The sequence below is a fragment of the Erithacus rubecula genome, assembly GCF_903797595.1.
Source record: "Erithacus rubecula genome assembly, chromosome: 9".
NCBI lineage: Eukaryota > Metazoa > Chordata > Aves > Passeriformes > Muscicapidae > Erithacus > Erithacus rubecula.
Window position 1 is genome coordinate 7,049,366 of NC_136660.1, and position 17,099 is coordinate 7,066,464.

The window sequence follows — 17,099 nt, forward strand, 5'->3', positions numbered from 1 at the left end:
CTTCTGACACCCTCAAAAATTTCACAGTAACTTCAAATAAAGCCAAACCTTCCTTCTGCTCAAGTACCTGTGATGCAAAGGAATCTGGTTTTTTTGAGGATAAAATGTAGCTCCAACAGTGTCCAGACTTGCCTGGAATCAAATAGTCCTTGGCTTACTTTACAGTATGAGCACGAGATTGTGAACACCCCTGCCCACCACACCTGTATGATCAGCTTAAAACAGCACTCATAAAACTCGTGTAACTGTGTTTTCTAGGCCTTTGGAAAAACAAGAGCCCTTCAGCAACTGTTAGATTGGAGTGGGAATCAACAATGAAGAGAGATGCCTCACTTTTAATCTTTACAGAGCTTGGAAACTCTATCCATTTTCTCTCATGCATTGTCATCATTTCTTAGAATGCAACTTTTAGTTCTGACTGAAAATCACCAGTTTTGTTCCACTGCCTGGGAGCAGAGAGATACATGCCCAGTTTGCTCAGGGAGCAGTCCTGTTGGTAAATTGGTGCTCAGCAGCACACCCTTCAGCTATCCTCAGCAGAAGAGTTTGTTGATCTATTTCCTTCACAGATTTGTTCCCACACCTGCACTTCTAAGGAGGAGGTATTCAGAAAAACAACTCTTAGGGCTTTGCAAGGTCAGTGAGCCAGGAACAGCCATTGGAGAGCTGTGTCTGTAAACCAGAGATCATTTTATGCAGGGATAACAAGATGCCTGAGAGCACTGAGTGAGGTAGAGCAATACTGAACTTGTACCAGCAGCTGTGGAGCAAATAGACAGGACTGGCTATATCTGTTGTGTGCACATCACCTCAGCAGCCACAGCTGTGCCTCTTGCCAGGCTAACTGGTCATGTCCCAGCAGCCTGAAGAAAGAACTCCCTTCCTGCTCACTTCTTCACTGGAAGTGACAGCACATCATTACCATGAAAAAACACACAACCCTCTACTAATCTGATGAAAAGATCCATTAAAATGAGAAGACCAAAGAAAGAACAGAGCTTGTGAGCCAAACCATTAAAACCTGCTAAGAATTGAACCTTCAATAATAATTTAACTCCTCCTAGATTAAGAAGAGGCACCCCCAAAAAGCATTCTCTCTTAAATGCTAGACAGACACGGCATTTGATATAAAAAGAACAATAAAACACATGAAGCATTAACATGTGAAAGAAACATGTTGCCATTATATCAAATACTGCTTCTTATATTTTATTAACAAGCAAGCATCCCTGGAACTGTGTCTATATAAAAATACTTCATGAACCAATCAGAATACAAGGGAGTTATATAAATTTATTTTATGCAACACTGATTAGCTTTGAAAATTTCCATTTTTAAGGTTTTAATTTCAACTTTCATTTTTTAAAAAAATCACTAAAAGGACACAACCCACAAAAATACAATCTGTATCTGCTCTATATTTACAGATAACTGGTCACTGTTAAGGCACAGATTTAAAACTAACATTTTATGTAGCAAGTCAAATATTTGTGCATAATGAAATACTAACAATACGATCCACTTTACTGTTATATTCCCTTTGTGGAATCAAAAGTAAGTGAAAATTCTTTACTTCCAGTGTGGGTTTTTTTTTTTTGGTTTTTTTTGGTTTTTTTTTTCCATGTGAAGCCCTACTAAAAATAATGTTGTTCATGGGAAATTCTTCACTTTGGTGTAGATGAAACAAACACTGCTCAGCAAAAGACCACATCAACTTAATGCTGTTTCTGAGTATAGTACCATCTGGATGCATAGCACGTACCTACAAAAGACTATAAATCTGAGTGCAAAGCTTTTGGATTCTTTTAAGTTTAGGCAAAATAAGCAAGAAGGGGTTGCAGAAAAATTTGTACAAAGTGTTACCGAATATTTAGTTCATTTAAAATATTTTATAAAATTATGAGTCAGAATTTGATTTGCAAGCACTGGGCTTGCAAATGCAAACATTTAAACAACAGCTTATCTGTAAGCACATAAATAGTCCATGTGAATGGAACTATCTTCATACTTAGAAGAAAGCACAAGTGTAAATTGCTTTAGAATGAGAAGTTCTAAACCCAAGAGGGTTTCCATGAAGTTGCTCTTACCTGTGCAACACACACACAAATCTCTCCTAGACACGTGTATATGACTCTTGGATCGAGCACAGGAACTTGCTGTGAACAACTGTGTGAGCACCAGATAGTTTTAACCAGTCACATCTGCAGTACCATTTTAAAACCAGATGAAGCTGCTACTTGATCTACAGTGGAAGTCATCCAGTTATACACCATTAAGTAGATATGGCTGAAATGAGCACTGAGCAGCAATTTTTATCTAACCACAAGACTTTATATTATTGCTTCATGATTTATGCCCTCAAGTAATAGTCTCTTTAAATTCCCTTTGTGTGTGCAATTTTCTACATACAACATTTCGCATTCTCATCTTAAAAGAAAGAATTACCCATGGAAAGTGTCAAAACTCTCTCACCCATTTTTGCATAAACCCCAACTACTGTAAATGTTATTCTAATGCCTTCTGTTAAGAACACTTGACAGTGGTTTATGTCCATCTCAAAAGGCTTGTACACTGAACATAAATAATACATTACAGTAGAGGTAAGGTAATTCACAATATTTCTCATGGGAATGCTTTTCAATTAATGCTTGGAAACTACACATTGCATTGCAAAAAGAGGCACTTTATGGATTCCTTCATTACACCGAAACCCTTCATCAACCCATAACACAACATCTGTAAAGACAGAGGAATAACATTGCCAAATCTTTCGGACTTTCACAGTATAAGAATTCAAAATTTAGCTCTAGCCACTTATAACAAAGACTCTTTCTGTTGAACATAACTTGTTTCAGAAATAGTTCATCTCAGGAGTTTCAAACACTTCTGCAGCTGACAAATACAAATCTAGATCGAAAAAAACAGATGCTATTACACCTATTTTATGTAGGTCACTTCAATGCTGCATGCATAGTCATGTAAGTAGTATGTGTCATTTATTAAATGGCAACAGTGCTGTCTTGTCAAATTAGATGAGTTGTCTGTTTAATAAAACTGACAGCCCAGAGCTCTAGTTTGATGAATGCCTTTTGGTCTCTACCATAAATCTGCAGTAGATCAGTTTAATCTGTCACGTATTGTAGGTGTATAGAATCTAAAAATAAAAGTCTGATATAAATAAGTGTCCTTTAGTGGCAGGGTATTAAAAATAGCCCTTTGCTTTGAGACAACCATTAAAAACAGTTTTAGCATAAAGGCAGCAGTTAAATATGTTGACTGCAAAGGGTTAATATTGCAAGGTCCATTTTGGTCTTTCATTGCATTTGTAACAGTGAGTATTATTGCAGGCAGCATTAGACTGCTTCATAGGAGAATAGGACTGGTCCACTACCAAGTGACTTGATTTTGGAACAATCTCTACAGATAACTACCTGGGAGACAGAGAGAGGAAAAACAAAAATATGCATAAAAAACAGTTTCTAGTACCATTATAGTGAGATGTGACAATGTAAGAACACCTGAAAATTTTGATTAGTGCCAATATAAAAATTGATATGGAAATGAAAGCGAAACAAATTTCCACAGGACAAGAAATCAGAACATGTAAAGTGCAGAAAGACCTCAATAATTATTTTAAGCAGTACCAGAAAAATCCATCTTGATAAAGCCAAATCTATGCTCTCTGGCATCCCAGATCTTCATTCTTCCTTCATTCAATAAAGTAAAAAAATTCAGTGCATACATTATAGTTATAGGTAATAAAATACTAAACAAAGAAACCTATATTATTATTATTGCAAATTCTGTCCAATCTACATGAGTAAAACATAACCCACATTTGGTGTTTCAAAAGACAACCGACAAAATGTGTTCTCTCTGATTTTTTGGCACAGTATTGTGCAGACAAAACGCTTTGGTCCTTGATACCCAAACTCCCAAAGTGCAGAGGGTGGTGTGCAGTGAAGGCTGTCCACAGGATTGCCATGTCCATCTTTGCAGCTGCAGTCTGAGCCCAGCCCCTGCTACCAGCGCCCGCTGACGCTGGCAATGTCCGAGTGATACTGGCGCGGCAGTCTCCCACTGGCCCCACCTTCCAGGAACGAGGCACGGATGTTGGACGGGTCAAAGAGCTTTCTTCGGTTTTTGTTCAGTTCTGGAGAGGTCAAGCACACCCACAGAAATCTCCCATCAGCAATTCATTTTAATGTTTAGGTTTCAACCAAATGCAAAACTTCTGTTTAAATGAATGAAGTATTTTAGACAGACATGGTATGCACTGAAAATATCTGTGCAGTACTCCTTCAACTAACAAACAGTCCAACAGGATAATAAGAGCATCAGATTAAAACTCAGAGCCTCCTTGGGATACAGGTATCTACTTGGGACAATTCTTATTTGGCACCAATACAGTGTGAAGTAGATAATTTTTGCAATACTGACTCAGATCAAATTGACATAGCTGAAACTTTAGAAGTTTTTGTTGTAATACTCAAAGACTGCAGTCTTCCTGGAGGCACAATCATGCAGTGTCGACTGAGATGGACAGAAAAGCTCGTTACCAATGTGAGCATTTCTCAATTCTTTATTTTAAACATAAATCTGAAGCAGTATTTTAACAAGGACTTCCAGAAAAAACAGATGCTCGCCTCATCTAAATGTGCACCCTAATCTCACATTAGTAATAGATCATGTAAAATATTTTTCTTTTCCTCACTTTGCTGCTCTTGTAAGCAAACTCTGTGCTAGATACAAATCACTGAGTGATTATACAGATTTTCAAGATCACTACTGAACTAAGTACATTTACAAATGAAAAAACAAAAAATCTACAAAGTCTTTTAAAAATAGGCACTTTTTCCCAGTAGGATGACTGCTCTATTGATCAATAAAATGGAGGACAGGACTAAAAAAAAGGTTGAAAATGCCAGTTGTGACTTGGTATGAAGTGATCTTCAGACCCTGCAGTGCCTGTAATCCCAGAGATTCATGGACCCACGATTTTGGGGCATAAAACTTCACAATCTGGTGTGATATGAACTTCCTACCAAGCTCCAGCTTTACAGAACTAGTGCAAGTGAGCTGCTATTAGGTAATGGGAAAGCTCTATAAAGCCTGGGTTTAAGCACCTCTGGTGAGGGGCAAGCTAATGCTACTTATCTCTGTAGACTCTAGTCTTACTTTTCAGTCTTTCCAAGGCTTTTTCCTTTGTTGGCTATAAACACGCAATTTGAGAAAGAATACAAATAGTGCTTAAAATCAATAAATGGTATTCTGTGTTTTTACCTGAGATTGCAAGCAGCATTTTTCTTCTGGCACCAAAAGTGGTAATCCCCAGCTCTTTCAAATCTTGATCAGTAAGAGTGAGGAATGTCTGCAGATCAATCTAGAATAAAAAATAAAAAAAAAGGAAAAATTTTCAAAACAAGTCTTTCCACAAAAGTATTAAGGAATAAAGGTGGTTCAGAATAGCTTCCTTTTTTTTCCCCTGCTCCACTTTACAGTTACTCTTGTAGACAGCCATCATGGCTTTTCAATGGCCACTTCAACACAGTGGCTCAATTTGCTACACTTCTGACAGAGGAGAAATTAAAAAGTAACCATTTCTGGAAAAGCAGAGAAAATAAATTAATCTTATTTATGAGTCTTGAGGTTTTGAGTATTTACCATGATTGTAAGATGAATGCTCCAGCTTTGAAAGAGCAGCTCATGAAAATTCTGTCACAAAGTGAGTTCTAAGTGGCTTTTGGTGAAGAGACAGAACAACTACTGCTGGAAAACATCCTACCAACACAAAGGTGCCTCTTGAACACCAACCTCTTGCTGCTGGAATACATCTGTGTATTTGCCCAGACCAAGCTTGCTGAAGAGTTCAGGCAGATCAGATCCCTTAAACAAACTGTTGAGGCTACAGCCATTGCTTCCTGTCAGTGAGGAAATGCAGTCCATGTAGTTACTGCTACTGAGATAGTGTTCAGCTGGAAGGGAAAAAGTGCACTTTTCAGACACATCACAGAAGAACATGGTTTTTCACCAGCATTATATACAGCTAAATTATTGCATTTACAAATATTTAAATCTTTATTTTTCAGAAAAAAATAGCCTCTCAGTGGACTGAGAGAATAAACAGCATGAAGCAATTTTTTTGTTAAGTTGCAGTGTTTGTTTTCTATAGACCTACTTTTGTCCAGCCAACTCATCACTGCTTCTTTTATCCCTTATCCACGCATTTTATTTTCTGGGAAAGCTACAGCTGCCATAGAACACTGTCTTTCACTGCCAACGTATTTGTGTTTTTAATTTTCTTCTAACACACATATAAACCATTTTAAATTCTTAATTACTTTAACTAACCTAGAATTTCCATTTTTGTCTGGTTAGGTTGAAAACATCAATAGATTGATTTCAAATAAGCTTGTCATTTCTAGTTCTTGAATACTATAGTTCTTAGAATACAATGCACAGCCATTCATAGCTCAACTAATGTGCTTTTTAAAACCATAAATATTTTCTATAATTGGAACTATCTTTTCTTACCATGTTTAAATTTTATTATCTGTGTACTCTTAGTTTGGGATTTAGGTTTATTTACTGTTAAAAGAAAATGCAACAACAAAAGTACAAATAGCCATGGTCTTTATTTCCCCATAAAGCAGATAGGTAGTAAGGACTTAGTATTCTCTGCCTCCACTTTTCACTCTTCCAGAAAGGCATTTATTAACTTACTAAAAAAATAAAATCTCAAAGAGTTCTACAAATTAAAAATTTTCTATAGTTAACTTCAAACAATGTTATAAAAGTAATTGAAAAACATACAGCCTGTATTCACAGAAAACAGTATTTGAAATCATGCTAGACCATGCTGAACACATGGAGAGGCTTTTTTTAATAGAACTGCCTGGGTTGGAAGGGACCTGAAAGATCTTCTCATTCCAAGACCCTGCCATGTGCTTCCACTATCCCAGACTGCTCAGAGCTCTGTTCAGCCCGGCCTTGGACACTTCCAGGGATCCAGGGGCAGCCACAGCTTCTCTGGGCACCCTGTGCTAGAGCTTCATCACCCTCACAGGGAAAATTTTATCAAAATATCAGACCTAAACATACTTTGTAGACACTCCCTATTGTCCTGTCACTACATGTTCTTGTAAATTTTATCCCCATGAGGAGAATCATGCTTTAAAAATCCAGTTTCAGCACAGATTATGACTTCACCAGTGAGCAAAAAGCCCAATAAAACCCTGGAGGATGCTGCATCAGCCACAGAGCAGAATGAGAGTGGTCTAGAAATAAGCCTTTTTACAGGTCTAATTTCAGTGCACCTTGAAAATGCCACTCCATGATGTCAAAGAGTTTTCAGCAGGGATTTCTGGTGTCTAAAAAATACCCTTAAAAGTTTTCCTTTTGGACCATTATTGGTATTATTACGTTACACAAGCTTACACTTCTCAATTTTTTAAAGAAGTAACTATTTACAAGGTGTCAGTAATTTACATCCCTAGTGAAGTCAGAATACATTCATATCAAAATAAATACCGGTATCAGTATGATTATTTTCGTTGAATCAGATAGTAAGAGTTTATTAACCTGATTTGTTTTGTTTCCTTTTGGGGCTGCCAATAGAGGAGACAAAATCATGAGTGGTGGGTCCAAGCCCGTTCCGGTCTCTCCAGTTATCAGATTCACTGCCACTTCCCAGGTGCTCCCGACTGCTGGACCGAGAGAGAGACATGGAACCCTGCAACTCACACAGAAAATCTGGGCTGAAAACAGAGCTTTCATTGTGACTCAGATGTTTTCTTTGAAGCAGCTCACTTAAAAAGCAGCTTTTAATGCTCACAAACATTCTTTTGGCAGTTGATCAATAGTCAAATAATCGCAAACCGGACACGAAAACAGCAGGTGTGCTTAAAACAACATATGCAGTTTACAGTTTTTAAGCAGGAGTTATTTAAAGACCATGATTCAAAACAAATTGCTCGGTATTTCCAAGTTTGTTTCCAAAACATTCCACAGTAACCAATTCCCACACAAATTCTAGACAAAGCAGTCTATTGACTGCATCCCTTCATAGGGAAGAGAACATAACAGAAGATAAGTGGATTAAGAACACACTACTTCACAACAGTCTTGCACATAATATTACAACAATTCTGCAATGCCTTGTGAATTTGTAGTTGCTTTGTCTGGCATCTTTTTAAATAGATTTTCATATACCTGTGAAATACTTATCAACTCTCATCACTGTGGGTCAGAATGCAGCAACACAAGGCAGCAGTATTCCATGGGAACCCAAAAGAAATCGACGTTATAGATATCACATACTTATATGAGCTAAAAATAGTGGAAATTAAAAATTTAATTCTATAAATTTGTATCAAACTGCAGTTGAAAAACATCACTTAGGAGGAAATCTTTTACACTACTTAGGAAAACAGACATCCCTGAAAAAACACTATGTTCTTGGTTAGAATCACAGACTTAGAGATTTTAGACATCAAGGCCTGGGGAAAAAACCCCATCCCAACCAACCTACATAGAAAAGCATCCAAAAAAATTTGCAGATTTCGGTTGCAGCTTTTTCTTTCCCCTAGTTACTACTGCATTACGTGTAGCCAAGCCTACTACATGTAGTTGAATGGCTCAGAAAGTTGATATTCCAAGTGGAGAACACTGAGGCATATTTTTATCCTGACTGAATATTTCTTTTGCATTGACAGGTAGGTATATCCTAGAGAAATGGGAAGTCCCCTTCTTCAAGAAACAGACCATTTACATTTTATATAAGCAGAACAGAAAAAGGTGTCTACACAGAAGCTGGGAACAATTACAGCAAGGAAGCACACTAAAAAGCAAATTCAGCATGCCTTTGAGGAAAAAAGGAACAAATTCCCTGCAAGATTCCCATGCTAGGACTCCAAAGAGAATTGCTGGACTGTCTGCCTTATGCCTGGGAAAATTCTGAGCCCAGTGACTACTGCAAGCAGAAACAGCTGTTCCAGTTCTGCCCACAGAAGGAAAGATGAGATTCTTGTTCTGCTGTTCTCCTCCACCATGTAGTGATACACTTTATATAGTTTATCTGTCATACACACACTGTTCTCATTAGGTTACAAATTTCCTATTGCTTGTTTGCAACTTCTGAGGTGTTTGGTCCTGTAAGTTGTTAGAAGCTGCTTTAAACAAATATATTTTAAGAAGCAGACATCTATGCTCTGTGACTTATCTATGGAACAGATATAGTTCTGTGTGTTGGGGTGAATGTATTCCATATGCCTTAATATTTGTGTAAGAAATATTTTTCACCATAAAAAAAAATATTTAGAACAGTTATCTGCAAAACTTTGTTTTTACAGAAGTTAGACATTTCTCAAGAGAAATAACTATCACTCACTAAAAGTAAACTTCCATTACCATATACTTTTATATACCTCATATGTAGTTGTCATGGAAGGCTTGTACGACACATGATTTGCTCTTCTTAGCTCCTTGATAGTTTCTGCAGGCATTGATTTAGAGAACCCCAAACCACTCCATGTATTTGTTGGAGTTCTCACTTCTGTTACAACTGGCTTCTTTAACATAGCTGAAAAAAGAGACAAACCAGTAAATCTCAGCCTTAGCAAAGGTACTGAGAGGATAATACTGAAGTGATGTTTGCTAATAGCCACAGCCCAGCAAACCCTAAACACCTCCACTTGGTACACAGCTTGAATCCTACCCTCCCTTAAAGCAATCCTCTCTGCCAGAAGATAGCTCAATCCCACAGGACTGCATGGAAGCCAAAATAATTGTATCTGCTTCAAAGAGAGGAACTTCCATTTTTATTTTGGTGAATGTGCAATTTGGTTTATTTTATAACAGGGTCGAAGGTATGGTCAAGCCCTTTACCAATTCTACAACTTAATTTCTCCCTAAAATAAGAGGCCATTTAGCTGATATGACAAAAACCTGAAAGTTTAATTTGTATTCAAGCAAAGAAAAGTGTTACAGCAATGAGGCCTCTGAAAACCATATTGATCATCTGCATGTGGATGTACTTACACATCCTATCTGCAAGCTGCTTATACTGTACTTTACACTATGTCGGTATTAAGATATTTTTTGGAACATAAACCTAATACACAAGTTTTTTACTACCATTTTCAGATTTTATTAAAAATCAGATTAAAAACTGAAGCTTCAGAAAATAATTTCATCTACATGCTAACAAACTTTTCAGAAGCAACTGTTCATCCACATACCTTTGGTTGCTAGTAGTTTCTTCTGTTCGTAGTCAAATGCCTAAAAATTAAACATGCAGAAGATAATTTAATTGCCATTCTAACTAAATGTCACTCCAGTACTCACTCATCTCTGCAAAAACAAAGGTTTTCAATGTGAGCACTGAATATATCTAGAAGAACCCTGAAATACTGCACAATAACTCCATGTAGCCCAGTTAGTGCCCTAATTATTTAAAATGTTCACCCAAACATAGATAAAGATTTTAAATAACAATCTAATTTCCATGTGTGAGGCTGCAGCAGTATTTACAAACTTCTTACAACTTTTTCTTCAATTTTTTTTAATAAGGTATCTGTCAAGCATAGTTTCTCTTCCTTAACTATCTGTTCTGAGCATTTAAAACATATTACCTATTTTGTACTGTTGAGAAATATCTTTGCAAATCTAGGCACCACAACTGTTTTCAATAATCCTTTAGATTTGGTTCTCCTCCATGCACTCATCTTGTGAAAGAAAAAGATCTTAGGTTTTGAGAGAATTTAAAGAACTTTTGCTTATATTCTACCTACATCAATGGAAGATGTGGAGTTCAAACACCCTTGATCAAACAAGCTACCCTTTGCTGACTTACAAATTAGGAAATATAAAACCACAAAAATGCTGTATTAGCCTAGTTCAGGCTTAAGGAATAACTAAGCAAAAGGGTTGCAAAACACTCACCTTTCTCTTGTTCCACTACTCCATACAGTCTGGTTATATGCACACTTCAACAGATCTATTCTGAAAATAACCCTGTTACTGCTTCCTGACAGTCTAAAGGGTCTCCTTTCCCTTTGGGGAGATTTGCAGTAACATGGCAGTAGTTTATATTTGTAGGCTGTAATTGACCAAGCTGTCATTGCATATGAAAAGTAGTAACGTGTTTTTTGTAGCTATAATTCTCTCCAAGAGAAAATATAAGATTTCTAACAGGCAAACGATGCTTGTGGAGACAAATTCAGCCACACAATTTTCACCGCAATCGGCACGACTGAGCGCAGCCTGGCCCCAGCAGGGACACCCACCTGCATGTTGACGAAGGCGGGCTGCGGGGCCAGGCGCGCTCTCTCCGAGTTGTGCTGCGCGGCCGCCGCCCGCTCTGCCGCCCGCTCGCTGCCCGGCGCCTTCTTGTCGGCCAGGGGGCTCTCGGGGGCGCCCAGCTCGGCCTCGGCGAGCAGCCGCTCCGCGCTGCTGGGGGACAAGGCACCGTCAGCGGGCTGTGCCCCGCCCCGCCGCACCCGCGCGCAGCATCTCGGCCTTTCCGCACAGCTCCAAACCTCCCGGCTCTCCTGCACCTTCCTCTCATGGAGGAAAGCAAGTGTTTCTCCTTCCCACACTACCAAACAATATGTATAGCTTATAGATTCAGTTTTGAGCTGTCTGGAATTATTGCATGCAAACCTACACCGCCTTTAGCCTTGCTGAGGGCAGCTGCTCTAACAGGTTCATAGTTGTAAGATACAAAGAGATTGCACAACAGGGACTAAGAAAGTTGACATAGGTCCTATTTGCTTTCACAGCTTCAGTCTTATATGCCTACATTACCTCTTAGTGCAATTTTTTTCCCTAAACTCAGCCACATTTTAAGCCTACTCTAGTACAGTATAAATTCACTTCAAAAGAGGATCATGTTTTAGAAACTGATTCCTTCGATTTTTAAACTGTGAAAGCAGAATTAATGAAATACGTCATAGCCTTAATAGTGTAAATAAATGAAGCAATAGAGTGGTGATAAACAGTTCCCAAACAAACAGTGACAACATGAGTACATTGGACAAAAACACTGCCTCAAGAATCAAACCTGTGTTGCCAAGATGTATTATGACTCAAACCTTTCCCACTGCTGGGTCATTAAAGAGCCAACCCAACCAAAATCATCACTAAGACAAGTGTTTGAGAACATACTGCTACGTCCTGAACACAGCTTTTCCAAGAAGAAAACAGTCTCAGGTACACACAAAAGGAAAAAGCTACCAGAAATTATTCTCTAAGCATGCAATAAAGGAGGAGAATGCAAAAGTGTATACTTTAGAAACAGGTAATGAAAGTTCCTCTAACTAGGATCTCCATTCTTTTGTAGAAGAGGAAAGACATTTTTCAAACCCAAAACCAAACAGGATGAACAGAAAGCATTGAAAGTCTGCAGTTATCAGACAAATGGGGGGCTATATGAATGCCTAATGTGATGGAAAACTCAAGGCCAAATTAAATCAGTTCTCTGAGTATCTTATGATTGAACCATCCCTTCTGTGCACAAAAATGTGAAGCAATTTTATGTTGTGGAAGTCCCAGTAATCTGTGTTTATACGCTCAGCTTACTGTAAGTGGGAATTTTTGGTGCCCTGCAGTAATTCCACCGTCTGTCTCTTGGCACAGGCCTGCTTGGAGGAGCTCATCATCTGCTTCAGCTCACTGGTGCTTGCTGAGTGGGATGGACTCCGAGGCATGCCCACCTCTACAAAAGCATCATTGCAACCTATGAGGCCAAGAAAAGAGAGTTAAACAACCACCCTGATGTGCTCTAGGAGCTTTCTGAGGGAAAATCCTTAGGAGAAAACCACCTCTTCCTCCTTACAGGACTGTATTCAGGGATAGCTATTTGATCAAGATGAAGCAGTCAAGATGTGCAAGTTCAAATGCACAAAAAAAGGTGCCAGTATTCACATATATAGTAGTTACATGAAGTATTTCCTTTCTTCAAATATTTATTTTAATTAATATTAATAACAAATGTGAAGACTGACAATTCAAAGTGACTAAGTATTCTGAAGAAATCTGATTTTATACCCAGTTTCGATAGACTTTGCTAGGTGCTCAGGTAACTTCTACTGGAATAGCCAACTACCCCCACTTCATGTTCAAATAGCTTTAGAACATATTTTTAGAAATATTTATCACCTTAAATTGGCAATGTACCTTTTATTCAAATTAGCATTTCACATGACCACAGCCCTAAATAAGTGATGACCTCCTTGATCAGTACTGACAAGGGAAACAAGGCCTTTACACATATTTGCACAAGTTGAAGTGGAGCTGGCTTTTCCTCCCCTCAAAAAATGATGGAGGGAGTTAAGTACATAGCTTCTAAAAGGCAGCATAACTGAAATGCTGCTGCAAAACACACAAAATTGTCTCACAGCATCATCTAGGTTAGATCTACATAATTTTCTGAAAAAAACCTTCTTGGTGACATTATCTCCTTTCGTTAAAAAGCAAAAATAAAGCATCATTTAAAGCAGCAGATTTTAGTTAAGGTGTTGTAAAAAAATACTAAAATCCTCCAAGGTTATCTCCCTCTGCTCCTAGGGAATAAGTAAAATGTTGCAAGCACATTTATGTTGATTTAAGGTGTTTCTATCAACAGTACAGCTCAGTTTCTACAGGTTCTATTTACTTTCCTTGACAATGAATCTGGGACATCCAGCAATATTTTCCTTTAACATGGTTGCAAAACCAATGCAGAAAGAATACTGTGATATTTTTGTATCATGAACTGTACACAGACTGTACAAACAGTACCAGACAAAGGAATGCAACATCAAAATCTCACCTTCTTCACTATTTGCCTTGGCAGCTACTTGTTCTGAGGCACCATGAGCACTTGTTTGCCTTACTCCATCACTGTGGTTTGTGCTCAACACGTTTTCTCCCAGTGATGTGGCAGACAGTGCAGCATACTTGATAGCCGAGGCCTGAAAAGATTGTCACAAATCACTGAAGTGATTCTTATGCTTAAAGAAATATTGAAACAATTTCCCCTTTCTATATGTGCAGGAGAATGAGAAATTCATTCCTGGTAGAGCAGAACAATATGTTTGAATGTCCTATTTCTCAATCTTTAAATAATATTTGAAAACTCTGTGTGTATTTTTAAACTTAGAAACTTTATAAATCTAATATATCTAGTTTTCTCTTCCAACTTTTCTAAGTAGAGGCCTAATACAAAGAAATTGGATTCTCCAGTATAGCAAGTATCACTTACCTTTACATGACCATTTAAAGAAGGTGAACCTTTTTTACTTTCTGACTGCATGCCATTAACATGGACTTCAACAGGAGTCAAGCCTGGTGGTGGAGAAGGAGCATTTTGACCATAATGAGGCACTCCAGACAGCAGAATGCTAGTTAAGGTTGCTTGGGCAGTAGATGGTATCATTAGGTGTGGAATAGCAGAAAAACCTGTAACAAAATTTGGTTATGTTCTAATTAAGTGTCTCACTTAACTTCCTCTGGTATTACACAACTTGACCTAAATCTTTATGTAGCTATGATACATTACAAAAAAGTTTCCAATAGAATTGCATGCCAAAACCATAAAGCTTCATCTGGGTAGGTTAACTTTGTTTTTTACATAAAACAGATGAAAACACTGCCTGAGACAGCATGTCATATAGTAAGTTATAACCTTAAATTTGCATATCTATTCATCCGTACTAAGGTAAGTGCAGGAATTAAGGTTACAAAGAATTAATTAATCTTGACTTGTCAACTGCAATTCTAATGACTTGGTGCTGCACAGTTCATTTAATTCACATTAAACTTCTACTGACCTGTGGTGTTTGTGTTAGCAAGAGATGTTGCCCACAATGTGGGACTGGGCGTGCCTGAACTTGGACTCTGCAAAGGGCTCACAGAGCTATTAAGGGCATTCAACAGAGAGTTTGGAGCTGTTGAGGTGTTGACTGACAAGGCTGTTGGACCTAAAAGGCCTGCAAAAAATTATGCGAGTATTTAGTTTAGACTTACAGGAAAACATTTTTCACAAAAGTAACAACTGAAAAGAAACAAAACCCCTGCTAATTTGCACCAGCCTGTATTTCATAAACTAATTTTTACATTAAACCTGCTGTTCTTTTGGTGCACATTACAGATTCTTGTTCTTAAACTGGGCATCCATACATCCAAGAAGTATTGGAACATCTTTTATGTCCTCCTACTGGACCCTAACTCTTGTTACACCAGAGTCTGCACTGGCTGCTTGTCAGCCCCTTTGTATCCCCTCTGCTGCCTCTGATGGTCTGTTTCAAAGCAGCATCACAGAGATATGAAAGCAACTGCACTGCACCATCTCTCTTTCATTTCACACAGTAACCTTTTTCTCAGAAGGTTCTGTGAATCAACCACTACTCACACACTAACATCTATTCAATTTCTTTTTGCACCTTCTATACGGGCTGCAAGTCAACTCTCAAATGTATGGATCACTCCTGAAACATTCCCCAAACCAGCTCTTTGTGTAAAAGCATTCACAAAGCAGTTCAGCCCTACACACTGAAAAGATAAAAATCCCAGACTCACGAAGTACAGTGTGACAAGAACGGTCACAGAAGCAGCATTAAAAGTCACAATCAAATGGCACAAACATTTTCTCCTGTGTGAGATGGAACTATGCAGCACTCCTGCATGGCAGGTCATCAGGGACAATGCTGGCTAACATGAGAACTCAGAGCTCCTAGGACCTGTGTCAAGATTTGCCACTAGATTCTTCTGGGACTACTTGGTTTTTTCATATCTATATGTTTCTGATACAAAGATGTTTGCAGAGCTTGAAAATAAAATGGTAATTTCAGTCTGGACTATGAACAGCTTCTATAAAATTAAGATAAGGCGTTTACTAATCTAATTTTTATCCTAAATTTCCTACTGGTAAGTTCTAAACTAGAAGCATGTGGATCCCTCAATTACAGTGAGATACTGCCCTGAAATGTGCTGTTTGCTATATTAACTTTTCCAGTACTGTTGCCAGGCTTAAGTACCCACCCAAATTCAGGACAGTCTGAGACATCACACAGCCAAAGAGCCTGTAAAACCCATGCCCTGCCTCACCTGCATTTCCCTCCCTCACTTCCAGAGATTTTTCTACAGGGATGGCTCCTGCATCTAATTAAAAACACCTTGGAGAAGTTTGATAAAAACAAGCCCTTGAGAAGTCAGAGGCTTTTGTAATTCTCTAACACTTTAACACAATTTTTTATGCAAAACACACATCTGGTCCTCTTTTTCTAGTACAAGCGAATTAAGTTTAAAACAAAACTATATTAAAGGAAGTTTAAACATAATGAATGCATACCAAGCCCAGTGAGTCCTAGTCCTGCTGAGGACAAAATATCCAAGCCAGGACAAGACAGACCAACAGGGCATGAGACAGTGGAGGGATTTGATACGATGGTGACTCCGCTGCTTTCAAGTCCCAGGAGACATTTCCGTGCCTCGTACATATTTAAGGCATTTCGTTCAACGCTTTTTACAATCACAGACTGGAGGGAAAGAAAACAACAACAAAAAAAGGAAAATCAGTGAGTAACACTTCTTCATAACACAGATAATTCTTCTTCACACCCTTGCACGGCTATGACAACCACAGCAGTGTGAGACAGCATGAGCTAACACCCATTAGCAACTGTTTAAATTCAAGAGTCTGAAGTTCAGAAGAATAAGACTTTCATAAGGGATTTCATAAGGATTTGCAGTGAGAATGATGTAAGACCTCTCTAAGAAAATTAATTACTACAGTACCTTGGTGGTACTTGGTAGACTAAATGTTAAGCACTTGAAGAGTTAGATAACTGAATCAATAATTAATATCTTATCTTCTGTTTTACCTGAGCTTTATACCTTGAAGTGGTCAAAACCCCAGTTGTTCATATTAAATGTAGGTATTAAATTCATAGCTGTCTGAGAATAAGGTAATAAGTTTCTGGAAAATTAAATTACAAAGCCCCATTGCTTCTTGTACATCTGCTACAGACCATTATTTGGCATTAATTTTATATATTCCTACACAGGGAAGCTCACATACTGGCACAATGGAATGATCATTAAAATTTTAAAACTTTTGC

The 17,099-nt window shown here is 38.1% G+C and overlaps 1 protein-coding gene across 2 annotated transcripts in view; it reads right to left on the bottom strand.

Moving 5' to 3' along the window:
* Nucleotides 1-1,273: 1,273 nt before the first annotated feature.
* Nucleotides 1,274-17,099, bottom strand: part of BICC1 (BicC family RNA binding protein 1) — an 88,793-nt gene continuing 72,967 nt past the window's right edge. Inside the window, exons 10-21 of one of the 2 annotated variants that reach the window (XM_079313274.1) lie at nucleotides 16,331-16,517; nucleotides 14,811-14,969; nucleotides 14,243-14,439; nucleotides 13,811-13,952; nucleotides 12,580-12,736; nucleotides 11,286-11,448; nucleotides 10,239-10,278; nucleotides 9,426-9,580; nucleotides 7,582-7,732; nucleotides 5,815-5,975; nucleotides 5,284-5,383; nucleotides 1,274-4,153 (exon numbers count right to left, since the gene is read on the bottom strand). In XM_079313274.1, the coding sequence (XP_079169400.1) occupies nucleotides 4,023-4,153; nucleotides 5,284-5,383; nucleotides 5,815-5,975; nucleotides 7,582-7,732; nucleotides 9,426-9,580; nucleotides 10,239-10,278; nucleotides 11,286-11,448; nucleotides 12,580-12,736; nucleotides 13,811-13,952; nucleotides 14,243-14,439; nucleotides 14,811-14,969; nucleotides 16,331-16,517 (1,743 nt within the window). In that variant the 3' untranslated portion in view covers nucleotides 1,274-4,022. Of the gene's footprint in view, nucleotides 4,154-5,283; nucleotides 5,384-5,814; nucleotides 5,976-7,581; nucleotides 7,733-9,425; nucleotides 9,581-10,238; nucleotides 10,279-11,285; nucleotides 11,452-12,579; nucleotides 12,737-13,810; nucleotides 13,953-14,242; nucleotides 14,440-14,810; nucleotides 14,970-16,330; nucleotides 16,518-17,099 lie in introns of both variants that reach the window. The other variant, XM_079313273.1, reaches the window with a different exon arrangement.